This window comes from Aulostomus chinensis, chromosome 16 (assembly GCF_037954235.1).
Source record: "Aulostomus chinensis isolate RoL2024-O1b breed Wild chromosome 16, RoL_Achi_v1.0, whole genome shotgun sequence".
In the NCBI taxonomy this organism is placed as follows: domain Eukaryota; kingdom Metazoa; phylum Chordata; class Actinopteri; order Syngnathiformes; family Aulostomidae; genus Aulostomus; species Aulostomus chinensis.
Window position 1 is genome coordinate 12798620 of NC_141335.1, and position 27927 is coordinate 12826546.

General features: G+C 39.8%; 1 protein-coding gene across 3 annotated transcripts in view; it reads left to right on the forward strand.

Annotated features, from left to right (window-relative positions):
- The window catches only part of LOC147247542 (ligand-dependent corepressor), a 28383-nt gene extending 606 nt beyond the window's left edge, over positions 1-27777 (forward strand). Inside the window, exons 1-7 of one of the 3 annotated variants that reach the window (XM_086179928.1) lie at positions 8993-9085; positions 10118-10183; positions 11233-11312; positions 11853-11985; positions 12307-12624; positions 12721-12817; positions 21462-27777. In XM_086179928.1, the coding sequence (XP_086036054.1) occupies positions 9037-9085; positions 10118-10183; positions 11233-11312; positions 11853-11985; positions 12307-12624; positions 12721-12817; positions 21462-26106 (5388 nt within the window). In that variant the 5' untranslated portion in view covers positions 8993-9036 and the 3' untranslated portion in view covers positions 26107-27777. Of the gene's footprint in view, positions 1-8992; positions 9086-10117; positions 10184-11232; positions 11313-11852; positions 11986-12306; positions 12625-12720; positions 12818-14937; positions 18873-21461 lie in introns of those variants that run through there. The other 2 variants (XM_086179926.1, XM_086179929.1) reach the window with 2 other exon arrangements.
- Positions 27778-27927: the final 150 nt, after the last annotated feature.

The window sequence follows — 27927 nt, forward strand, 5'->3', positions numbered from 1 at the left end:
CTCGAATCACCTTTCATGGGCGCGCATTACCGCAACAAGGAAGTGACAGAGACCCCTCTGCTGGGGGAGTTTCCGTTCTGGATGCACCACCAGTAAACACCACTAACGTTCGTGAGTGGCCCAGATCCCCTGAAATTATTACGCAGTGGTGGTATTTATTTTCTGTGGGGTTTAATCTCTTTGCATTGTACATACTTGGGTGGGGGTTAAACAGAGTCACAGTCAGTGTTGGCGGAATTTATATCTTTAGTTTTAACAAGCAAGACCAGACCAACAACAGAGGTGTGGGCTGTAAGGTTGTGAAGAATTTACCCCCCCCCCCCCCCCGGCAGTCGAAAAGTATGTTTCTGTTAAGTTTCATGTTGGTGCCTCATTATGTAGAATGATGCATGTGTAGAGTTTGACAGCGGAAGACTGTTCTTACATTCATTGGTGAATATCAGCACAAGTGGAGGTCCTATGAGCAGGATTTGTGATATCTCAAATACTTTTGAGGCTGATTCCTTTCCAAATTCCGCAGGCACCTGTATAAGGTGGATCTTTTTAAAGCTGTTCATTCTAAACCAGGCCACAAAAGGTGAAGTGCTTAAACTTGTGAAATGAAATTTGCTTGCATCTTCATGTGAACTACTTTTTTTGAGGGACAGGAGTAGTTTGAGTTTTGAGGATTGTAATGTAACTACAATTTTTCTGCACAATCAGTGTGTTCACATGATGTTAGAACCCAGTTTATTGCTTCAGTGCAGTTAAATGTGGATTTTTAAAATGAATGCATACATGTTTGTCCATTAGAAATTGGACCAACAGCCTTGGATAATGTGGTTGGGTATCAATTTACTTTACTTACTCTGGTAAGCATGCATGTCATTGGGCCCATAACTGGCCTGGGATACTGTTAATGTTTTGTAACCCTTTGGGACCATTAACCTTGATGTCGAAAATCAAACAGTCAATGGGGTATCGGCATTGTGGGGGAAACTATGGGGTAAAAAAAGAAGCACTTTTGGTTAAAGGAGATGACAAACTGAACACTGTTTCAGCTAAAGGAGTTGTTGTTTTTTCTTCATGAGCTTTTGGTTTAAAGTCAAAGGATGCTGCTAGCTAACTTGTTTGGTATGTGACGCAAAAAAGGTGAATGGGAAGACAGTCTGATTGCAACCAGCTGTGCAACAAAGTGCCACCTACCCATCCAGAGGTGCACATGCAGTATTTCAGTTAAATGACCCAATGCACATATTAAAGTACAAGGACTATTTTTTGTTTACCCAAATATATGTGTGGAGTGGATCTTTAAGTAGCCCAGATATATCAAGCTACACAATCATAAGATGAAGGCCCAGAGGAAATGTTTTCCTGCAGATGAAAGCCCTTTTTTTTGTCTGTTCAGAAATAAATCACTTTAAAGAATAATGGGAAAATGGTGGGAGACAAATATGGAGTGACTTTATAAACAGGTCAACTACAGATAGAGCCCATATCAAACACACCTAGGCATCAACAATACTTCTGCAATTGCCATTTGCGGCAACATTCCCTTTAAAAGCTTTGTCTTATTCTCAGTTTATGTAATATTTTTTACTTGAAATGTTGCAAAATTAAGCTGTCAGTTGCAGAGGAGCACAAAAGAAAAGTGTCATTTTGTCTCCTCCACCCCTTATTCATTGCTCTTATACAAATGAATAGGCCGTGTGTAATTGAAGGATTGTATATTACTCGATGTGCATCATGTGATGTAACATGAATTTTAAGAGGGCACTCGGTGCGGTGCATACTTCAGTCAATGCCTGAAAAAGAATTGTTTTTCGACATGTTAAACAGATCTGTCCCAAAATATAACAGATTGTTCCGTGGCCCATGCTTGACCCCTCCGCCAAGTTGCGTAATCCTGCTTACAGATGGACAAACAAACAGACACAAGTGGAAACAGAACCGCCTTAGCAGAGGAAAAAAAAAGGGATTGACATATAACTGCACCATTCCTTCATGGCAAAGTATGATCGTGACACCTTTTGTAATTTGCCTTCAATTCATTCACGAATCAGTGGATGTTGGGTGAAATTTGTAACAGTAGTTGTATGCACTTAAGGATTTGACTGGTATTCTTCAAGAAGATGGAAAGGCTGCTTTTTTAAATACACATCTCGAAAGCCTCCGTGCGACTGTGGAACAACAGAAGCCACACACACACACACACACACACACACACACACACACACACTGCTAAAGTCAATGAAGAGGAGAGTTGCCTAGTGACCATAATATAAAAGATCTCATGATGCTTTATACTTAAACAAGATTAATCATATTAGGGATATTGTTATCCTGTAGAATGTGCCTAACGAGAATAAACTCATTCACTCGCCAATCCCTATGTCTATCTTTGCCATAACCTTGTCATTTTTCAAGCTGCATTAAAATCTACACACCACCAAATCTCATTTAAACTGTACCTCTGACGATGTTCTCAAAATGTCACAGTAAATCAGTCTCAAGTAAAATGGCCACTCTGCATTGCCCCCAATTGTAATGTGTAATGTATGTGCAAGGCGTGTACTCTATACATGAACATAGTTTTTGAATTTTAGTGAAACGACATTATTTATAGCCTCAGGATGCAGTAATACTGAATTGGACATGCATGGATTAGCATTTTAGATGCTGAGTTAATAATAGAATGATTCCAGGAGAACAACCTACTATGACCAACTAAAACCATCAGCCTGGTGCACATTACTGATTGTCCAATTTAACCAAAAGTTTTAATTCATTATGCCCATAATGTTCATTCAGAATGTGTTGATGCTGTTTGTGTCATATGTGATGAAGCATCGCATTCTTGTGATAATGGTCGTGCTCAGTCGCTGAAGGTGGGCATTACCTCGTATTTTGTCTTTGAAGGACACGGATAGTATCCTGAAGTCACGAGAATTTCTTTTCTCCCATCCTGTATTGTTTCTCTGTAACTCCAGAAAGCAGAAAGAGCAAACCACCTTGCTTGAAGCTAGTGGTGAGTGATGGCTAACAACAACTGTCCAAAGAAGTCTTCTTACAAGCTCCTCAAACACTTTAATTGGGGTGCTTCTGTGAACGAGCACAGACGACTTGGTTCGACTGAATGCGACTGCTGGTAGTGGTCATTATAGTTGGGTTCGTTTTTTGCTCAAATAAAAATGCTTGTTGATTACTGAGCGTACAGCCGGATACAGAATGAAGCATCAAGGTGAATCAGGTGAGTGTGAGATCAGAGGGGACTGATAGAGAACAGTCTTATTCCAGCGGAGAGGTTGCACTCCTAGGCTTGCTGTGTGCTCCCTAGTGAAAACAATTCGTGGAGAGAATAGTAGCTTTCTGACTAGTTGGCTGCTCTAAACTCCAGACTGTTCAGTTAGTCCCCCCCCCCCCCCCCCCCCCCCCTCTATGATTGACAAATGCCCCTTGTGTTTGGGCTCTAATTGTGAGGCACCAGAATTCATGACAACAACATCAGTCTGCTGGCTGTAGAATAGCATATTCTGTCCATGACAACAAGGACATACTTTTGTTTGCTTTTTGGTGGAGAGGGCTGCACGCCACCACCACCCTGCTAACACTGAAATGGACATTTTGTCTTTGTGTATTTAATGTGTTCAGTAGAACTGCAGAGCAGAGACAAGGGCAATTGTCCCATAGAACAGCAGCAACAATTGTCTGTAACATTGGCCTGTACATGTCTTCATGGGTCATCAGCCCCCACATGCAAAATGTGTGTTCTGTCTGGATTTGGGTAAATTTGATCTGGAACAACATCTGCTAACATTTGAAAATGTTTGGAATGCCAGTTATTCATGTTACCTTTGATATGTGGCTGAGTGGGATTAAGGATTTGCTACACATAAAAACAAACACACAAATCAAACATTGGCATCGGGCATATTGTCTTATCTATAATTTAAACCTTTTCATGTCCTATTTCTCTATTGTAGCAAGCCCCTTCTGGTGGGCTTTTGGACTAAATTTGAGCTGTTTAAGATTTTTTTTGGACATTTGCAAAACATGACTAACAGCTTTGATGGGTCTGAGATGAAATACATTTTGTGTATTTTTTTTCTGAGTTGGTTTGAGTGTGCGTTCTTGTGCAAACACTTTGCTCCATATTTGCCTAAAATCATGGTGGTTTTTGTCATTCAAAGTTGTGCTTTGTGCTGCATTACACCATTTGACTGTCAGTTTGCATCATATCACGTTAAGTATTCCTGGAGCGTGCTTTTCCTGTGTTGTGCTGTAGATTATGCTCAAAGCTGCCAGCTCATTGCTCGTTACACAGCCTGATCCAACTACTGTATATTACTTGTAATGACAGCAATGTGTGACAATGACATTTAAAGTACTGCCTTTAGTCATGGCCCTGTAACTTCGAAGCTTGCTGGTTACCCTTTGGTTTTTGTGGAGAGAATGGACATCAACAGCACCTGCCTTTGAGTTGATAAGGGCTTGGCCTGTGTGATGGACTGGCTTTGGATGAAAATATTTTGTAACTGCAACTTTGTCATCTCTGCACTTGTTGTCAGTCCCATTTGATCCTAATAGAACATTGCTCAGAGAACTCAGGAACCATCGTCATGCAAAATTACACTGTTTTCATCATCACCCATGGGTGATCTTCGAAGATGAAACCTTATTGATGATGAACTGAACTTGCATTTCCAAAGAAGATAAGCTAAACTGAGTAAGGTTTATTTTTCCTGCACACAGATTTGAGCTGAGGGAAGCTCCTGTTCTATGCGCCTGGGTCACTCCCTCTTTGAGTTGCATGTGTACAGTAGTTACAGTGGGGGATGGGTTGAGTGGGGGTTGATGCAGAGCTGCCTTCAGCAGCTCTAGAGCAGCAGAGAGAAGGGTGGGTCATTTAGTGCACTGCAGTCCCATCATTGGATTCAATATTTGTTAACCTTTTTCTTTTTTTTCTTCTTTTTTTACACTTTTTGATACATCGGTCACTAAACTGAGTATAATTTAAGATCCATATTCTACCTATAGACCGTAGAATCTTAAATGTGTTGGGAATTCATGTTCGCCTCCTGTTAAATATTTAGCCTGCTACATTAGTAGTAGTTATGCTTGTAGCAGGTTAATTGTAAGCTATAATCCCCAACCGATATTGGCTAAAAACACTTTGAAATCACTCTTGAATACCCTCTTATCCTCCTCTATGTAGTATTCTACCATCAGTATATGTCATCATATTGCATAATTGGATTTACACTGCTAAAATTCCTATATCTTTGCACATTTTTTTTTAGCATCTATGTTAATTTAATTTCTTTTACTATATAGATTGAGCTAATAATAAAGAAGATGCAGTGTGTCATGTACTGCACACGACATTAGCAAGGAGGTTGAGTCAGTGACATTGTGCATAGGCCAATAAAATGTTGACCTACATTACATTACCAAGCAGTGCAGTACCCATGCAGCACTGATGGTAAACTCTTGGTGATATACTGCATGGGTTAAGGTCAGGATTTAGGAAGGTTAAGCTGATCCTTGCTATGTGGGATTTTATCTCTCTAAGTGCTGGTTAAGACGAGGGTGTCACACACTTTCCTCTCTTCCTGTCAAAACTAACAAAGGCCCTATGAATTCTGTGATAGCTGAAAACCAAAGTAAAATGTCCTTTTGCACACAATTTGCGTAAACTTGGCAGTATTTTAGGTGAGAAAGGGAAAATGTGATATTCATAACGGTTTTGTTTTTCACAGCACAAAAACTGAATTATCTGAGCTGAATGCAGTGTCATTTATGATGCTCCTGCTGTCTGTGACTTCTGTCGGAGTTCTAGGAAGCCCAGTCTTTTTCCAGCGATTTCACAAACACGCCAAACAGCCTGCAGAGAGGCAGTGGTAAGAGCAAGGTGTTCTTGATGAAACACTTTGATGCTAAGCGTCGTTCTGTATGTTATGGTTTTCATATGTAGCCTGGAGCCCTAAGATGGTGGAGCTATTGCTCACTTTGAGTGGACATCAGCTCCCGTGACACCACCTAGAAAGAAAATCTGATTTGTGGTTTTCTGCTGACACAATCTTTAACCATGTATGCTTCATTAAAATCCCAGATATTGCTAATCAGAGGTTAATTAATGTTTACTGTTGTGTGTGTATTAGTTTGTTATAAACCATGCTGTGCAAACCAACCAAACATTCACCATTGCAAGTATATATGTCGGATTTAATATGTACGATTCAATTGCATCTGTTCAGACAACCAATGTCAGTAAAAAGCTGCAGGTCAATCTCAGATAAAGCAATTCGGCACTTAATGTGTCAATAAATCTCAATATAATGTGCATACATTTCAATCCACTGTCATTATTTGCCCTGTCATCTCTCCTCCTGCACTGCTCTTTCTTCTGCACTGCTCCCATTTTAAAAACACAATCATTCTCCCTGCCCTCTCCGATTTCTGCTCTCCATTTCTTCCAGTGTTTGGAAAGTGACATTTTGTCATCACACCACAAAATGTTCATAAAGCGTCTGTGTGAGTTACATTCAGGTTTTATAAGAAACGTCGTAGCTGCGAAATGTGGTGAACAGAAGGGGAAGATAGCGTCACTAATCTCTAGACCCACTTCCACATACACCATGACGTCACTGTGGGATACACTTGAAAGCTTTAAAGGTTGCATTGGCATCTTCCCCTGCATGGACAGATTCTGTCAACACGTTATATGAAATGAAGGGTCATATTATTTGACAACTAACATTCCAAATTCTTGTTTACAGAATAATGTGAGGCTATAAGGAAGTCCTCATTAACAACGCTGAATATGTTCCTTCTCTTTCTTGCTAGTTTCTAGAGTTGATATATCTATCAACATTAATACGGTAGTGTTTTCTTTTGCTTTCCCTGTTGTATTGAATGTATGGTGTCACATCATATTCAATCATTAGCTATTCAAAATGTAAAATGACGCATTGAGTCTGCCTCCACAGGTGAGCTGTACTCCCCCTAGAATGCAACACTTTTATTTTACACAATTTCAGCATTTAGATGTTTGTGAATTACTTTATCTTCCCTCCAGTAAAACAAATGCAGTGTTTTCATTCATCTGTCTTGTTGGAATGTAGCAGAGTTGAAGGGTTTTATGATCTGCTAAACTCGTCCCAGCCTTAGACTAAAAATAGGTTGAAATTTAAAGAGTGTAAATAAGTCTGACATTTTTCACTTGGCCAAGAGGAATTTCTCTCCTATTGGTTGGTTTCCTGGAGGGAAATCATTGGTTGAAAACCAGTCAGTGATGGCCCAATGTAGGGCAGAATTTTTTAGTTGGTGAACTGCAGTTACACAGTCCTGCTTGTTCCTTCATTTGAAGCCAAGTGTGTCCCAGATTGGGTGGAGGGTAAATATTCTGATATAGAGACAATACTCAAACTCTTTCGTGATTGTCAATTTTTATGTCCTTGGTAATAAGAAAATACTGGTGTGGGTGTAAATGGCATCCTTTTTCAATTAAAAAAAACTGGCAATATCACTCTTGTGGTTACAGTATATTACAGGTTGAGTTGACATATTTCACTGTAAATTAGCACAACTACTATACTATTGTAGCCTTGAAGTCTTTTCTGCTGTGAAACAATTAGAACCATACTTTTTTGGGGGCCAATATTGTTTTCACAGTTAAAAACCGAGTCCTCCTTCCTAACTGCCTAATTTAAATGTGACCCATTAAAAGAAAAGGAAGAAGGAAAAAAGATAAGAGAAGGCAGCAAGTGCTCCAGAACAAAGTTGATTTCAGTTTGAATTGCATCACAGCCATTCTATGTAATTTCATTTCTGCATACCTCTGTTAGAATTAAGCGGTGCCTTCACAAGGCTGAAATTGCCTGGAGGAAAGCAGCATTATGCATTTGGAGTAAATAAGAAAATAAGCTTGACAAAAGCTAGAAATAGCAAAATGGGCTTGAATCATCACTCTCTTTATGTAAAGATGGATGATTGACATGACATGACTCTCACTTTTGTAGTTTAGAAAACAGAAAATAGGATGGTTACAAACAATTCTGACGAAAAGGACTTTCAGTATAATCCATTTCAATGGCTTGCTGTCAGTCAGTTGGGCCTGTGGTTTTCCTGTTTTGACACGTTGCCCTAAGAATGTTTATCCCTGTGATCGATAATTTTCAAAGGTAAGAGACATATCTGTTGTCGTCTTATACCTAGTACCTCTGCACCTTGTGCGAGTATTTTATTTGTAGGCTATCTGACTTTGTCCCAGATATGTGTAGCAGTATCCCAGTTGTATTCTGACTCCATCCTCAGCCAAATTCATTGGTGAATGCTTTGTTTAAAGAGGACTATTGTAAAATACATTTTAAAAGTTCAACAGCATGGAAAATTGTATGACACATGGTTACCCCAGATTGACATAGGACACAGTCATGTGTGTTTTTATTCTGTGTATACTGTGCATTTTAACTGTGGCAATTTTCTGTTTTAGGTTGTAGAGCTAGCATGACAGTTTTATACGATATTAATATTTTATTCACTGCACATGTAGGCAGCTTGTTCTTCTAAATTTAAGTTTCCTGTTCCCAAATGGTTTTGTTTTATCAAGGACTGTGTGTAGTGGCTTCCTGTAGCTGACTCTACACCACAGGAAAAAAGTGGAAGGAAAGTGTTAATATTGCCTCACTGTTTTAAATACCCCAAACTGAATTCCTAAAGAGTAGTTTGATGTCATAGCGCTGCTCTGTCAAACGAAAGTGGATGACCTACTTTCTCCCCCTGCCTCTGAAATATTTCAGAAGTAGGATTGGATAGCTTCAGCTGAAGTCCTGTGCAGTAACCCAGAAACAGACTCGCGCAGCAGCTATAGGCAAGGCTGTGTTACACCCCCTCCCCTCCCTTCCACTCCCTCTCTCTCCCTCTCTCTCCCTCTCTCTCTCTCTCTCTTTATGTTTGGCTGTATAAAAGTGGGTGGGAATTTGTAGGGAAGCAGAGTAGAGGGCATTTTAACAGATGACAGCTTTTGATTGAATCCACTGAGTTAAGAAAGAGTGCATGTTAAGGGATGATCATTCCCACACTTGTTTTCATCAGAAGAGATACTGTAAGTAGGCCTTTTCTCATGTGCTGACAAATTCCACACATTTTGCTCTTTTTACTTGGCTTGATTTACTTTTTCAAATAAGCTTTAAGGTATCAAATGTTCTGAGATGTTTATAAACATATATTACATCATTGTTTTAGAAGACTCTTGACCTCTTTCTTGTCAAAGGAGTTTTATTCACCAGTTTTTGGCCTTTCACTGCTTACATGATTTGGAATAATGCACACATTTTAAATCCAGTTCAGTGGACAGATGCTACATCTGACCTCTTTAGCGCTTGATTTAATGCATGTAGTGGTCTTGAATTGGTTATATTGACCCTGCAGCAGTCAGCAGACATTACATGTTGTGGTTAATGCAAAGTCCTGTGCAGCCTAACATACTATTTTTTCACACAGCTGGGACTGTAGATGCCTCTATATCATATTTAATAAGCTTTTTCCTCTTGCTTTATAGCAAATTATTTCTATTGTGGCTGGCCTTATATGAAAAGTGTTGAAAATGTTAGTTGATTTTGTTTTATTTTTGTGTGCAGCATCTTATTGGCTACTTTGATATCATCTCATAGCAGTCTTTTTCTGGCTTTTTCTTTTTAATGTTACAACATGCAAGCATTCCCAACTCTGTAGGTGCTTCAGTTGCTTGGCAACAGGAGGATGGAGGGCATGTATTTACTGTTGAAGTAAAAACCTGGGGTGAAAGCTGATGATGAGTGGTTTAACAGAAGCAGAGGGTTGCATTACAGGGGTTGTCAAGATGATCTAGAAAGATAAAGTTGAAACTCTGTGTATGGACAAGACATTATAATGTGAAATATCAACGATGTACAGTATACTAGCCTTTACACTGTCTTTTTCCCCTCTGTTATATGAAACAAATGTAAGTACCCAAACACATATTGAGAGTGTGTTGTGGGGCTTGTTGTTTCAGCACCAATTAAGAGGCCTACAAACTAAGAACTGTCAAAAAATGTTCAAGTTTTTAACTGTATTTTGGGAATAACACATGACTGAATGTTGTGTTTTTCCTCAGGTTTTGAGAGCATTCTTGAAGGTCTGTTTGGTTCAGAGTTGGTTGAAGACCTAAAATTATTTAAAGGTAAGAAAGTTACAGACCACTTAAATATTGCATATTCCATGTCTTACTGGTGGCCGTAAGGTTAACACATGAATGAGACTCTTGCTGTTGGAATGTAATCTGTTATCTGGTCTTTATGACAACGCTGCCTCATTGTACCATGTGGTACCCTTCTACATTCACTCCTGTTCACAAGGCAGCCCCTCTGGCAGCCCAAGAGACGATATCTTGTGTTCTAACAACGTTGGTGTTTTGGATGGCACATGGCCAATGTAGAAGACTTCAGTGTCCAAACAGACATTTTTACATGGCATTATGCTGGTGAGACAATCGTCTCCATTCTATCAGTTTCCACTGCATTTAAATTGAGGCAACTGCTGTTGAGGTTTCAGTGGACAACATACACTAACAGTTGTAAGCAGGAGTAATAAAATTAAGTTGAAGTGAATTAATCAACTCCGGATTCAGTCAGTGTCACAACCCACTCATTCATACCATTCAATTCGTTCATTCGCTCAATGATTTCTTTTGGAAAGAACAAATGTCATTGAGTTGGACACTGAAGATTATGCATTGGCTTTTAATTTTACCAAGATTCAAAAGGAATTTAAAGCCCCTCAAGTTTTAATGATTGAGTTTTATATGCTATGTAATAGGGATGTAATGGTACACAAAGTCTTAGTTCAGTTTGTTTTCTGTACAACAGGAAAAAAATGAAATTGCGTACAGTGGGCGTGTTTAAATGCCACGAGGAGCTTGCTTTGAACCCAATTTTCTTGTACCAGAGGTCTTCACATTTGATAAATGAGTGAGAAAGTTTAATGTACAAAAAGATATCTCTCAATTAATTAGATTTTTGACTGTAACTTTGTTAATTAGGACAAGGAAGTGTGGATTATATGTAAAATTTTGCCCTACTACATTGCCAGGCAACAAAAACAATAACCTCTGTTTATACTATTTACTTAACTTATTGAAGAAACTGTTGAAAGAAATTGCTTGAAAAAATAAACAACAGAATTTTCCCACAAAATAATAAATATTGCTTTTTGTCTTTTTTGTGTCCTCAGATTCAGAGCCCATAGCAGTGTCTGACTGGTCATTTGATGAAAACTGTCTATTCTGCTGTTTTAGACGAGACAAAGTAAAGGTAAGCCCTTGCCTTCTGAGGTTTTCTCTTAATATTTTGGTGATGTTTTAAACTGCCGTTCAATTTGGGGGGAAAAAACCTAATTGAAGGCACTGGAACTCACTGTGGTTGCTTCCACTGTGTGGCAGGAAGACTAGTAAGTAGAGTCAAGTCAGTTTTATTTGTGAAGAGCCAAATCACAACGAAAGTTATCTCATGACACTTAACAAATAGAGCAGTTCTAGCGCCACATTCCTTCAACTGATTCACACCCAACAATTCTCCATGAGCAAGCACATCTTGCAACAGTGGCAGGTACGTTGAGCAGACCCGGACTAAATGGGAACGGCCATCTGCCTGATCCTGTTTGAGGGATGGAGTAACATCTTTCATCTTGAATGTTGCCAGTGCAAAACCCCTGTTTCTGATGTTGTCAGCTGTGGCTACTTGAATTCCTTAAGTGAAGGAAAATCAGTCAGGAATATACAGTATGTGTGTTTGTCAGATGTATCAGACTTTTTACCCTGCTTAAACAGTTTTTTTTTTTTTTTAACTTTACAGGAACATTTGATTGGCTTAAGCAACGAGGGCATTCAAGATACACTCAAACCCCTCCTGGTTAAAGATCAAACCACAATCAGCAGATTAGAAAAGCAAGCTGAGGAGTTTCTCAATGCAGTACTCTGCAGAAAAGGTGAGTGTTGACATCACGGTGCTGAAGCATGCCGGGAGCATTTTACTTTTTTATAGGCATGGGGATATATATATATATATATATATATATATATATATATATATATATATATATATATATATATATATATATATATATATATATATATATATATATATATATATATATATATATATATATATATATAATCTTTCATTCTTAGAATAATTTTACAATGTTGATTTTTGATATTTACTAATACTACTTATAGCTCAGTGGAGTAATGTCAATGGTTACTCATGATTACACTTGTAACAGTTGCATCTTTTTTTCTTCTTTTAGATGTGCCAAGTTTCTTGGACCCACACATTCCCATAGTGGCTCGCGAGATCCTTCAGAGAATGATCCGACAGTTTGCTGCTGAATATACCTCAAAAGCCAGCTCCCCTCAAGATAGTTACTCAGATACCCAGCCGAGCTCTGACCAAAGCCTGCCGACCCCACCTTCGCTCTCAGGGGCTCCTCCTACCAGCCCTGCTGCCACCCTGGCTGCGCCTGCAAACAACCAGAACCCCGTCCTCAGCAAGCTGCTCATGGCTGACCAGGATGCCCCTCTTGACCTCACAATCAAGAAGCACCAGTCTGAGCCCAGTGAACAAGGTAACAGCAGTCATGGACCTGCATTCACAGCACTGACAAATGCAAATACGCATGATGAACAGAGTCTAAACGGAGTTGTTACCCGCCTTTTAACAGAGGGAGTCCTTGACTTGTCTATCAAAAAGAATCGCTATAGCAGCAGCTTGCCAGTCCACAGTCCATGCCTTTCTCCAGCGTCATCTACATTCAAAGGGTAAGATACTTTCCTGTCCTTGGTCTCCAGTCCTGTTGTTTTTGTTTTGTGGAGATGTTCTATCATGGGCAAGTAAGACTTTAAATGCAGAATTAGAGCAATATCTATGATGTTAGCTGAGGCTTGATAATTTGGACCTGCGACATTAAACATTACTCAGCCAGCTGGTGCCTGAATGTATATGAACAGCAAAAACAGGTTCACCTTAACAAATGATTCCTGCCGCAAAATAACATGTTTAATTCTGTCACAAACAATACTTTGGTACATACAAGTAGAGCACAATTGGTATCATGCTGCCATTTTTAATGAATACCTTGCACAATATAAGTATATGCAGCAACCTGCTGTGTGTTTGTTTGTTTGTTTGTTTGTTTATTTATTTCACTCACTGGTATCACAGCTGGGGGGCTGAAAAACACCTCCATTTGTGAAAAGCTGCTGTGGCTTTAAATAATTCAGTTATCTCCAACTTTATCATGATTTCAGCAAACTCTATGCAAAGCACTGCCTGATTTGGTGATAAATGATCCACAATAGACTTACACATTATAGTTGTATTCTTGCATCTGCATAATGGTATGCAAGGTTAGGAAAAACGCTGTCTGTCAAAAAAAGCCATATTTTATAGCTGTAGACAACAAATTAAACCCCAAAACAACTCAGCTTTAAGGAATGCCTCCTTGTGGATTGAAACCCTGCATAAAGATCAGTGACTTGTTTTTTGAATACTTAAAATAGGCCTTAGTTCTTTGGGACTCTTAAAATAATTTGCCACACTCACATTTCCCATTCTTCTTCAATACGGAGGTTCCATTTTTTCCATTTCCACATCAATTTATGTCAAAACCCAAGCAATGTTTGTATTTGTTAATATGTTGGGAACAAGGGTAGTTCTCATAGCAAGCCATAATGTAATCATTCCTGTGGCGCAACCTGACAAAGTCCATAATAGATCAGTTCCATCTGAAAAAGCAATCAAAATATGAGGATTATTCCCAATTTAAATTGAATTCTTTTATGCCAAACATCAAACAACGTTCAACAATTACTATAGTTTGATCCAGTTTTGTTTACCTCAAACGCAAAGCCTCTTGATACCATTATACTCGAAAGTGTCTCTTCACCCGAGGCTGAGATGTAATTATATTTTCTGGATTAATTAGGCGCCAGTGGCTTAGAAATCTCTACTTCTGCTGCTTTACGGCTCATGGCATCTAGATGTGGTGATCTTTCCTCGAATGAAAGTACCTCTTGTTTTCATCTAAACATACATGCACCCTGTTTTCATTTTGATATCTACATAAAGCAACAATATTGAGTGTTTTGATTCTAAAGGGATAGTTGGCTGAAATTTGCAGCAGGACCGGCATCAGCATTGTGTTAAACCCAGTTATTATGGAGATCAACAAACCTCCAAACTATTTCTTGGGATCAATCTTTCTGAAACAGGTTTACTACCAGATAGGGTTTGTCCTGTCTAAATTTTTGGGGATTTGTTCTTTTTGTTCGGTCACATCTCGTTAATCAGTCTCTGAGTTTGGTACATGCAACAACCCTCTGCTGGCTTACTCTTTTATTGCTGTGCTTGTTCAGTGGTAACGTCACAAACAAAATGTCAAAAGCTATAGCTGCATTAGTCGTTCTGTATCACATAGTATTGTGCTCTGCTTAACGGCTCCAAAGCTGCCTTGCAGCTACGACAGTTACCCCAACCTCTTTGTTCTGGCTATGGTGTTTGAGCCAGTGGCATACAAAGACATTTATGCACTCAGTATATTCCTTTTTCTTTGGTTTGTTCTCTTTTTCTTTGCCCATTATCTTTCTTTCATTTCTTATTTCTTATGTTCATGTAAAAAAAAAAGAAAAAAAGAAAAAAAAAAGAAAAACGTCAAAGCAAGCAAATAAAAAAATGTCAAACTTGAGGTTTTTTATTTTGTTCAAAGTCGCACACACAACAACCCAGTCTGTTATTCTAAAAGACAGTGATGTTACCAAAGCAAGGTCACATAATAAAGGAGTGGCCAACATCCTCCCCTCCCCAACCCATCCTCCTTTAGAAAAGAGAAAAAGGCACTGTGCAAGCTCTGCTTACACCCAATTTCCTTCCATCCAATCAGGCGATCCTTGAGAGCGGACGGACAGGATGGGAGGAGGAGGGAGAATATCGGCCACTCCACCCGTTATAAGCCTTCCTCGTCTCTCGCATACTCGCTGCACATCAAAGAGGAGGTTGGTCTGGAGAGCGACCCAGAATCACCTCTGAACCAAAACCACAGTTCCAGACCTACAGACCTCTTCAGAAATGGATCTGGCCCCTGGAATTCCAAAAGTCACTTTGGGGCTCTCCTCAAACTCAAAGCCAACAGTGAAGCTACTGAGCACCTTAAAGACATCCCCAGGTTATTGGAAGCTGCTGGGCTTTTGTCTGAGTCACTGGTCTATGGCAAAGGAAACCAACAAGATGCCTGCCAAGACCAGAGCCGCTCTCGTTCTTCATTTGACCTCAAGATTCCCCAGGTGCGAGTATTGGCCACAGGAACAGACTCCTCTTGGGATTCTCTGCCAACAGAATATTCAGGTTCACAGAGTGAGAATGGGCTGGGAAAGAAGCTCCGCTCCATTCTGCCTAGGCAAAATCTGAAAAAGAGCAGTGGAAGTTTTGATGGCTCTGATATGAAGAAGGAATACTGGCCTTACGACACTGATCGCCAATCCTTGGCAGGAAACTATTCTCTGGATTCTGATTTGGACCTAGGTAACAAACAACCAAGGAAGAAACGGGGGCGATATCGCCAGTACAACACTGAACTGCTGGAGGAGGCTATTGTGGTGGTTATGGGAGGGAAGATGAGTGTATCTAAGGCTCAGTCAATTTATGGGATTCCACACAGCACCCTGGAATACAAAGTTAAAGAGCGATTGGGGACCTTGAAACACCCCCCTAAAAAGAAGCTGAGGCTGATGAGCCAGCTAGAGGAGCAGGGTGTTTCACGGTCCCCCGAGATTAAAGAACCACACAACCCTCAGCACACTGTTCCTGAGGAAAAAGAGAGTTCCTCCACAGAGAATGGGAATAGTTTGCAAGATGGAAGCCTCTCACCGGATGAATGATCTCATGATAATGTACTAATAATGAGGAATAATAAACAGGAAAAATGTTGCATTTGCTTGACAGTGAAAGATCTTAAACCCCCCTTTCATTGTACAGTAATATGTGAAAACTGTTTACGGCTATCGATCCACAACCTTTCAAATGTCGCGCACTATATATTGTGCATGGACGGCATTAAATCATAAGATTAAAGTAAAGTCATTAATTCCAGTTTATTTATATAGACTATGATTTTTAAGATTACCATCCCTGTCTCCATATACATCAATATATTCTTGTGTTCATACATTCAGAGCCAAATTGAATCATGTTGAAGTGGCACCCCTCAGTGTCTTTTCTCAGTACTGTTCACAGCACTTGCTCATATGTTCAAAGCGAATATATAATATAATATACTTGTATATGTATGCCCTGTAAATATAGGTAAAACACAGTCAATACATATAATTATTTATTGTATCCACTGCTTGTATATGGATGACTAAGTGTCTGTCACTGTTTTGCAAATGCACCTCAATGGCTGAAATGGATACTGGTGATGAAAGGATGAACTTTGTCTAAACACTGTTATATTCCAAACACTTTAATACCCCAAATATGTTATTTTAGTCTGTTGGAACAAAAGCAGAAATGACATCTGTCTTAGCAATCCAAATATATCTTTACAGGTTGACAAACATACTTCTTTTTTTTTGTCATGTTACAGTATACATTTGTAGGAATTACTGTGTTCAAATGAATGGTACTAACTCTCCTCTCATTGCCTTCACAACACCTCAGGATAAGTTCAGGTTGGGATGCAGCACTTGTCAGTGACAATTTCTTGCTCAACCCCTCTCCACCCCCCACCCCCAGATTTACTGTACACATAAACATATACCTCAGATACATACATTCTTAAATAAGCAGTTGGCGAACTATAAAATCCTCAAATACCCCTTTGAGGTAACAAGTCAGCCTGACTTACTGACAAGTATGTATCCCGTACACTCAAATGTCTTCACAACATACCTTAACATAAGTAGCATTTCAGTGCCAGTTTAAGCCTTCACATTTTTTGATTTTTTTTGGATCTACCTGATTTGGGCTCATGGATTTTAGATTTCAGGTACTATCTCTGGGATGTCATTCTCTAAGAAAAAAAAAAAAAACCCGCAGGATTTATAGTTTCCTTTTGATCATCAAAAAACATATTTACTATTTTTGTACATATGTAGAAAGGATTCATACTGTTCACACACACGGACACATCAGGCTGACTCAAGGCACATAATAGTGATTTCTTCAGGTCAGTTAACGCTCAACTGGTTTTCAAAGGTTGATTTTTCTTGTGGAGTAAATCAGTTCTTTGTTGTAATTTATGGTGCACAAGCTATTCTCTCAGTGTCAGGTATAGAAAAGGTGAATGGGAAAATATTTTGAATGCATTTGTCAGTTCATTCCAATCAGATGATCATTCAGTCCTATTTCAAAGTCTAGATAAAATCTAGGTGCAGTATTGCCACGTTAAGTTTGATATGAAATTGAACTTTAGGCAAGCAGTATTTAAAGCTCTTACAGGCTAACAGCTAGCTAGCTAGCTGGCAGAGTAAACAATAGTTACTCCAAAGCCACATTTATCTTAGTTTGTTAAAACAAAAATAAATACATAGAAAGAAGAAGTATGGTAGTATTTACGTTCTGGTGGTGGTGTTATAATTTCAATGCGAAATGGTTTTATTTAGTATATTTATCTTTAGGCTGCATTTCATTTGAGAGTTACTTGGTTTTAATTTTATGGAGTCTTTAGTCCCCAAGTTATTCTTAAATTAAATAGATTATTTATTAGATTTAAGTATTTATTGTATTTAATTCTAATTGCTAGTTCATTGGTGCATTAAGCCCAAATGTCTGTGATTCCAAAAATGCGCTAGTAAGGAGTTGAAATAATGGAGGTCTGGACAGAGCAGACATATTTCTCTGATTTACTGAGATTTATTTCTCACCCACTCTACTGCTATACTGGGACACCTCAGTGTGCATTATCACTTATACCTCAGGACTCGCTGAATATGGGATTATGACCCATCATTCGTCTTTTCAGGTTGATGCACATCTGTAGCAAATTTCGTTAAATCGGGCTTTTAGATGTAGAAACTGTTGTTAAGTGGATGTTTTGATTGAGGAAATAATGACCTACCTGCTCACAGTCAACAGTCTCTTCCAGAATGTTCTCACATAGAGATGCGTGGAATATAAACATTGTAACATGAGAGAGAATTCAGAAAGTAACACAGACACTTGCACACTTCTCTGTCAATAACACTACGGAACAACGTCATTGTAGATGATAAACCTACTTCGTGGTACACTGCCACTCTTTGCTGTCAGTGCAGGGATACTTAAGGTTTGTTTGGTTTTGTTTTCCTTACTCAAATAGAGAAATGTTTAACTGTTAAAGATTTGTAAGGTTTATGGGCCAAACCTTTAACTTCTATTCAGCTCGAACAAAATGTCTGACTTTGCAGAACAAAATCTAAAAAGGGTAGACGTGTATAAAATTCTTTTCATTCAAAAAAAAAAAAGTTTGATGATTTTGCATTGACAATCATCCAGCATTACTCTAAAGTACTTTCCTTCTTTTTCTTATTCAGTGGTGAATGCATTTCAATAATTACACTAATGCAAACACACTCGAGTTGAAAGATTTTTATTGTAGCAAATCTAATGGTATCATCTACCTCGTCTGGAAAAACCCATATCACAGTATACTGTTCTCATAGGTGTTTAATGTAGCAGTTTCTGAATACACACTGTAGAATGCTTTCTATAAAGCATAAGAGCGGTCATCACAGTCATGGAGGAAGCCAGAAAAACTTTTTTGGCAACATTTTCAACCACGTGTAAATATGTAAGTGTATCACTGGATTGGATTGCACCCTAATCTTTGTGCTTTTTTTCGGGGAGGGGGGGGGGGGGGTGGGACCTCTTGGTGATGGGATAGTTTATGACAAAAGCGTTTTTGATGTATTATAGAGCAGTTTACTTCCCCTTACATACCTGATGATATGTTTGGAGTTCATTTATAGATGCAGTGTATGTATGTATGTATACATACATACATACATATGATTTTATAGTTTTCTCACTTAAGTAACCATGAATGTAAATGGCTTTAAAAGTACAAATAGCATAAATGATTATAGACACATAAAGTATATGATGCTTAAATGGTTTAACTGAATTAAACTGACATGATAGATGTGAAGGGATACTTTGATTTATGCTGACACACTTTGGGTAACCTTAGTTTAGTAAATATAATCTACTGGGGCGGGGAAATCTTCATAACCCAATAATTAAAACATCCCTTTTCATTAAAAAAAACAACAAAACAACGATGTACAAATTTTGTATGTTTGATTTAAGATTTAAAATGTAAAATTGAATGACACTGTGTATTTTGCATGACTGGACTAAATCAAACGTGATGATGAGAAGTTATTGTATATGGTGATGTTTATCTTTTGAGGATGTTTTATTGGAAATACTTGTGTGTTGTAGGTGTAAGTAACTGTCAAGTCAACGATGTGTCACAAAGATGAACAGTGAGCTTGAAATATTGCTAAACCAGTTCAAAATCTGGGCAATAATTCACACACGGTCAGAGCGTTCCCTCGTTGTTCCTCATTTCTATCTCTAATGTACAGAATGAAATGATAGATGAACACATTCATGCTTCTGGTGAAATATTGTGGAATTTTTTGAGTAATTTGCTTCAGCTTTTTATGAGTTGTTTTACTTCTTTAAGAAAAAAGGCATGAACAGGGTGTTGGGTCACTACTGCGATGCTGTAGTGAAAAGGAGAGCGAAACTCTCAGGGATGAAACCCTTACCACTCAATATTCAGGTACATGTCTTCACTCCTCAGAAGTTACCAGCAGGGATTGAAATTAATAAGCTCAGAAAAAAGAAAAAAAAAACTGTCAGGTTCCATATACAGCAAATGTTATTTTTAATCTAAAAAAAAAAGTATTTTTTAATCAGTAATATTTACATTTGAAATATTTTGAAGTTCTGTACAAATCCTTTTTATGTTTTAAGCCAAAAAAGAAAAAAAAAATCTGAGTACATCTTTTTTCACGTTTTATTTTTGTACTTTGTTACACAATGAATGTCAATATAACCACATTTTCAGGTGAGATGTTGTCTAATGGGGTATTTAAGTTTCTCTTTAGTTCACAACGCCTCGAAAAAGGACACATTTTATTTTTAAAAAACTGCTTAATTTAAACAGTTTTCCCAACATTTTCTAATACTCTTAATGCAGATGCATTATTTATTTCATGCATTGTGCTACAAAGGCTGTATTTAACCATCAGTAATTATTCTCTTTAGATCTTTCAAAAAACTTTTTTTTGTCAGATGATTTCATCAAAGAAGATTTAAAAAAAACAACAACTTTTGTGTTACCAGGTTAAACCTGAATCCGACAGACTCCTAAGATGACAACCTATTCAAAGTTACGGAATTCACTTTTCTCTCTCTCAAACTAGAAATATATTGTAGGTTTATCATCCAGTTTTTGTTTGAAACTGCAAGTCACAAGAAAGCAACATTTAGCTCTGCAGCACACTTGCAAAGCTGTTTCTCCATTTTATCACTCAGCATCGCCTTGTGACATATTATTTGTTCAAAGGTCACCTCAGGAAACCATATTTCCAGGTTTCATTTCCTTTTTAGAACCACCCTGGAGCTTTGAAATGACCTGGACTTTTACAAAGAAAAATAGATTTTTCAGTAGTTATAAGATAAATATATTTTTGCCATAATGTGATGGTGTAAACGCTTCAAAGGTATCAGAGGATATTTGTAATTTAACTACCTCGCTGACACAACTTTAGCCTACCACCACCAAATAAAAAAGTAAATAAATAACTGGTTAATTTAGATTTGCATCGGCACAAAGTGAACCTCACAGATCTTGCATATGTTCTGTTATGCCTGTGTTGTCATGCTAGCTGTTTTTCTTTTACTGGTTAATTTTGTCTGAAGTTGTTGAGCACTTGTATTTAAATGTTTATCCTTTGCACTACATGAAAACTTGACAAAAGTATGTACTCTATATTTGCCCCTAATGTATTTGCTCTTCAAAGTGATTAACATGTGACTCGTTCTAATCAAAGTGGGCCATCATTGCTCAATGTCTTGTGCATGTGTAACATTTTCTTGATGTATACTGTAACAAAAAAAAAAAAAAAAAAACAACAAAAAAACAGCAATGTGCAAAGAAGAAATATTTATTAGCTGTAACAATGTAATTGGTCACTGGCTGGAAAATTCACTTTTAAAATCACTTATTCTTCTAATAAATATGCAATTATACAACTTTTTACTCTAGTGTATTATTTCACACTCATTTAGTTCACAACTTTTTAGTAGCTGTGTAGTCATCATATACAACTGGATGGTAGAATCATTTTTTTGCTGCTTCTTAATATGCATTGACGTCTATTTTGTTCTTTTCTTTTCTTTTTTGTCCCCCCTCAGTGAGTGTCCAGACGTGCGTGTTACAAAGGCAAAGGACCTGCAGTCCACTTCCACACTGGAACAGTTCATGGCCAAACTCTGCCCCCACCACCAGAGACAGATCGTAGATGCTATAGGCTTCCTTCAGACGGAGGTCAAGGCACTCACATCCTCCAATACACAGCAAACTAATAAGTCTGCCTCTGGAATCCAGGAAACTACTGCAAAGTCCTGTGTAGCTACCCCCGACAAGTCTTGCTCTGAGCTAAGGTTACCCAGTGAAACCACTCCGAAGTCAGAAGTCCAGGATATGTCCCTCTCATTGCCAAGCAGTTGTGCAATGAAAAAAGTCCCAGAGTCTGCAGTTTCACTGAAAACATCTCTTACACCTGGCCCTGCATTGGATCTTCGCAGCCCAGGATCAGGAAGTACGCAGGCTGCGGCCACCTCCAACGCTAATCCAGTGGACATTGAGAACAACCGTCATAGTGATCATGCACCCCTTAAGCTGAAAATCATGAAGACCAGCAACATCACTGCTGGTAGAACGTTGTCGTGTGTGCTGACCGCCTCTCTTTCTTCTGAATCTGGTACTATGGAAGACAGACAGGGTAATTTAAACTCCAACAGAGCTGAGGCTCACAGTGCAAGACTCAGTTCCTCAGTGAAAAGACACAATCAGTTTAGTCACACAATTCAAGCTAGACAGAGAGAGTCTCTCGGGCATACCAAAGATGTACAGGGAAGACAGTTTTCTGTTCATGCGACTACTCCCATGGACACTCCTCGAACTGCCAGGAAGACCATCAGGGGATCCACTGGTCATCAGGCCAGGGACTCTCCTTGTAGGCCGATAGTTGATCCAGATCTTGGCCGCTGTGACATTGTTTATATTGACAAACCAATTACAGAGTGTTTTAAAGAACGACGGCACAACATGCTTCCACGCCGCAATGCCAGAAAAAGCACCAGAGGGCACATGTATATGGATGAAATTTGGGAGTTAAAAACTGTCCGCACGTTGGCTGGGAGGGGCAACTGCACTCATCCAATGCCAGAGCTGATCACATTGGTCACACCAAAACAAATACTGTCAAAGCCTGAAGGCGTTCCACCTGTGGATATGCCTTTCGTTGGAGCATGTAGAGAGACTATGAGTGAGCAGACATCAACAGAAGAGTCAGATGAGATGGTAATACCAGGGACAGGGGACATGGTCGAGGCTGCAGCCAGTGAAGTAGACATTATAGTAGAAACCAGTCAGACAGATCAGTGTCAGAGCAAAGGCCTGTCTCCTCCTCAGTCCCCTATAATCTCTCCCACAGAGAACAGGGAAACCGATATGAGCACAGACCCGGAACAGGATGCAACTGTAGATTTAGGGAAAACAACAGGGAGTGAAGAAAGTGTTGCACAGGAACCTTTTGAAGCTGAAAAAGAAACAGAACCTAAACCTCAAGAACAGGAAAGTACTGAGCAAATGGCGTCGGAAACTATAGCGGAACCATCAGAGAACTGTAGCCTAGAAGAAGCTGAACCTCAGGTTTCACCAGAGAAAACAGAGAGCAGTGGGGCTGCAGATGTTGAGCAGGAGAGCCCCCCATCTCCGCTGAATCCAGTCGAGGAAGAGAAGCAGGAAATTGAAAGGGAGAGATTAAAAGATGAGCAATCTCAGGAACTTCAGCCAGAGACAGAGATAGTCTGTGAGAACTTTGAAGAGACAGAAGAGTCAAACACTACAGTTTCAGCAGAGGAAGAGATGTTGAAGGAGCAGGAAAATACTACCAGTGAAGCTGTTGAGAGGGTCATGCCTGTAGAAATGCTTGAAGAAGATAATGACAAATACGACGTGTCTTCAAAGACACTCGACACCCTCCTGAAAGAATTACCCCCTTGGCGTAGAAAAAAAGGGACTGTGATCCCTCTGCCAAAGAGGTTACGACAAACAGAGGCAGTGATAGTGGGCTACGTTAATGGTAGACCCATATCAGCCTCAGATAGAAGTCTGCGTCGCAGATTTAGTAACAGTGGGACGTCGCCGAGTAAAACCCTGGTGAAACCCAGTCAGAATGTTCCCAACAAGACTTCTACTGGTCATACAGAAGCCACAAAGTTGGAGAAGCGTGCAAGTGAACCAGAAACCCCTACAAAAGAGTTAGAGGTTGCACCTCTAATTCCACAGGTAACAGAACCAACTTCTGACACACCATCCAGCCCAGTATGTAGAGTCCTGTCTAGAACCAAACAATACCAAAAACAAAAGAAAGATCAGGAGGGATTGCCTGTCCTCTCGGTTCCACCATCTGATTCTCCCCAGAACACAGAACCTAAACGACAGCTTAGATCATCCAGCCAGAAACCAGCTGGAACTCAAGTGTCACTGCCACCTTCAAATTCTCTCTCTTCAGTGTCCTCTCCAAAACAAACTGCCACCCACGCTGTTCCACCTCTTCTGCCTCCTCCGCCTCCCTCGCTTCCTGTCTCTTCTCCTCCTTTAATCGGATCATCTCCATCTGCAGCCCCTGAACCGTCCCAACTGAGCACAGTTGACGAAACAGCTGTGGAATTAAGTAGTGAAAAACCAGTAGAGATGACCCCTGAGGAAACTCCGAACAGTGTGGTAGAAAGAGTGCAGCCCAAACAGAAATTAAGATCTGCAAAAGCTGGAGTACAATTAACTAAGGATGAGAGAGAACAACCAAGCATCGAGGCCTCAACTCTTCCTGAAAATCCTGTTAAGACTGAAACACAAATGAGGGGTAAAGGGGTTCTAAGAAAGGAGGCTCTGACGCAGAAGCCAAATGTAGCATCTTTAGAAAGAAAGTCTGCAAGTGGAGATGATGGCACTTCTTCTGTAGCAGAAAAGCCCACAAGAATGCCCTTAAGGAGTGAGAGCTGTAGGGCTGAAACGTCCCTCCAATCTGTTACTCAGTCAACGTCACTGGACAACAAAAAATTAGCTCTGAGATCACAAAGGTCATCTGCATCTTCTACCAGTGCAGCGCCTGTAGCTGGAAGACACGGTGATGCAGCTTCACCCTCCAAAACTATGTCGGAGAAGATACTGAAAGCTCAGGGGAAGCCCCCTCCATTTCCTGTTGCCCCTGTGGTTGCCCACTGCTCCACCCTCCCCATTGTTATACCAAGACCTGAACCTCTTAGACAGACTAACAAATTTTTAAAGACACTGACTGGAGAAGAAAACCAGCAGCTTCTCACAAACCTGAACATTAAGTTTGATAAAATGCAGAAAGGCTGGGTGCAAATGGACAAGGAGGGTCAGCCAACAACAAAATACAAAAACAAAGCAGACAGACAGGCAGCTATATGGAAAAGTAAACGCAGGGCGCGGAAACCAAAGTCGTCAGAGCACCAGAGATACTCGCCAGTACAAATGCTCTTCATGAAAGGTTTTGATCTGACCAGTATTTGTCGCTGGTTCCTGGAATCAACCGAAACGAAGTCCCTCGTCATTGTAAAGAAAGTGAATACACGTCTTCCATCAGAAACCCAGCTGTGCTTCCACAGCTCGTCTAGCACGTCAGGAACCTCTCAGGGTGTGTTTCCAAGCCTGCAGGCAGAACGCCTAAAGAAACATCTGAAAAAGTTTGCCATTGCCTCTCCTGTTAAGAGCAACCCCAGGAGTCAGAAACTGATTGCGAAAGCACTGGAGCTAGAGGCAAATGCCACCAAAGGGAAAGAGAGGAAAGAAGTAGCCAGCAGCACTCAGACATTGACCAAGTCTGCTGGAGGCAGCATGCAGAGAGGTGAACCTCAGAAGGTTTCTGGTAAATCAAAGAACCCAGCTAGTGCCAGGATCCTGAGGAAATACTCCAACATCCGAGGGAAGATGCAGGTCCAGCAAAGCGATGTTCGAAAAGATGGTGCCAAACGCTTAAAATCCAACAACTTGAAAAGACTGAGCACTGCTAAGTCTGCCTCCAAGTCAAATCTGAAACCACACCTGAAAGCCCGAAAATCTTCCCTACCTGTTGCTAAACAAATGAAAGCAAAACTGGAAAAAAGGAAAAAATTGGCGGGTAAAAAGGCTAAAAAGCATCTGGTTCAAGAGAAGGCAGTCAGAGCTCAGAGTGTTCGAGCGACAGTTAAAAAAGAACAAACAAAGAGAGGTTCTCCACGACTAGGGTCTCCCAAGATGTCAGACAGCAACCTTGTCGAAGCACCGAAAATGAAAGCGGACAGAAAAATACTTGAAGCACACAAAGAAGTTGAGAAATCCAGTGTAAATAAAATGCATGCTGAAAAGGAATCATCGCAGAGTACTGTTGCTGAAATCAAAGGAATGGAGAATGCCGTGGACGCTCCTCAGCAAAGCACAGATATCAAGGTTCAGAGCCCACCGGATCAGGTTCTGACCCGATCCCAGAGGAAGATGGAAGCGGCAGCAGCAACGGCACTGGTCCCTTCAACTGGGAGCACCAGTCCTGCGTCAAAGAAAGCTTCCAACAAACAGCAAACAGCAACCCAAAATGCATCTCATAAATCAATCAGGAAAGCTGAGGAGGCCACAGTGACCAGAAAAGGGGCCTTAAAACCCCCCGCAAAGAGAAATCAGGCAGCCATGTTGCCGCGTAGTGCAACTAAGAGAGCTCAGGAGCTTTTTGTGAGCCCAGCCAAGCGCACCAGGACATCACTCTCAAAATAAAAAAGAAAAGAAACTCATTTCTTTATTTTTATCTGGAATATATATATATAGAAGGACTTCTCTGTTTTGTGCTCCTCACCAAACTCTTCACCAGATCCTTTTTTTCCCTTTTTTTCCTAGGAGGTGAACATGTAAAGAGGGGGCGGATATTTTGAAATTCTTGAATGCTTTTGTAAAAGATTTCGGTGTGATGATGCAAGTGTGACTGATTGTTTGCTCGAGCGGCGGCTGTGTGTTCAGGGACGACGTACCAGAAGTCCTACGTTAGGTCTGGCAGATGTAGTCGGCTGTTAGGCTTTATGTTTCAGCACTCAGACCCAGCTGGAGATGACCAAACCTCCGTTCGGCATCGATGAACCAGTCCGGTCTGTTTCCTGAACATCATTTCGAGGCGAGAACTGCCTTTTACTGAGTAGAAGGTTTCCATCTCCAGTCTGTCTCCCAATCACAACACAGTGAATATGTGACTGTTGTGACCAGGTGCCTTATTTATGAAGTGTAGAGTTATAGAATGTGTTGCTAAATGTGAAAACTCCTGTCATCTAGCTAACAACTGCTTTGAAAGACTACAGTGAGGCCTCACTGAGAGTGCGCGCACGTGTGTGTTTGTGTGTGTTTCCGATCTGCAGCATTTCTGCCTCGAGACATTCGGAGTTTTATTTTTCTACGCCCATTTCCCAGAGCATTAACGTTAAATTGTTCTTATTATAGTTGCATTAGATGTTTAAAAAAAAGTCTGAACTGAGTTGAAAGGTGTGTGTGTGTGTGTGTGTGTGTGTGTGTGTGTGTGTGTGTGTGTGTGTGTGTGTGTATGTGAGAGAGAGAGAGAGAGAGATAGAGAGAGATGACAAGAAGTTTGTGTTTCTTTCTGGACAGTTTTCCCCCCACGCCTTCACTTCATGCCCTCGCTCCTTCTTCTCTGCATGTTAATCTGGAAACATCCTGGATTACAGTTCCATATTTATGCTCCTAATCTTTTATAATAAACCAGATCAAGACTATGCATGCACACCCAGCGCCCTTCTAAAATGTGTGCTCTCTCCGTCTGGGATGTGTCAGCCGTGTTTCTGAGCCACAGAGGTGTTGAGTGTGCACGTGGTTGGTGTTTATGGCCTCTTTAGCATAAACAGCACTCGACAGGCCGATAAATTCCTTCCCTCCGTCATTCACAGGTTTTGGCGTACCCGCATCACCCTTCTGAGTCGAAGTATGTTGCAGTTTTATTGTTATGTTATTAATTTTTATCAGGCAGATGTTCTCATGATGTGAAGTTTATTTACTTCCGCGGTAGTAACTTACGTTAGTCAGAAGATAAATACCGTTTTTTTTTTCTAGCACAGTGTTATTGTTTTCTTTTTTTTTTCTTTCAGACTCTCATCTGTAAATGCAAAACATGTCCGTCACGTTTTTATTGTTATTTAAGAACTCCATGTAGGCTAATGAATTCAGCAAATGGAAAAACAGCCCACCAAATATCAGACTTGAACATGTTTATTTCTTTACAGTTGCTATTTAATGACTTTGATTTTTGTATATTAGAAAGAAATAACTGCTTTATTTGTGGTAATCCCAAGAATGAGACATCTTTATGTTGAGAACTTTGTATTTTTGCTGGAGTTCATATAAAGATGTTTGAATTTTATGTTTTAGTTTCTTGGCTTTCTTTGTGTGTGTGTGTGTGTGTGTGTGTGTGTGTGTGTGTGTGTGTGTGTGTGTGTGTGTGTGTGTGTGTGGGGAGGGGTAATGTAGCCAAGTCTTAATGTTCCGACTCATCGACCTAATCTCTAATCCCTCTAAAAAAGTCTTTGTAATTCAAATCTC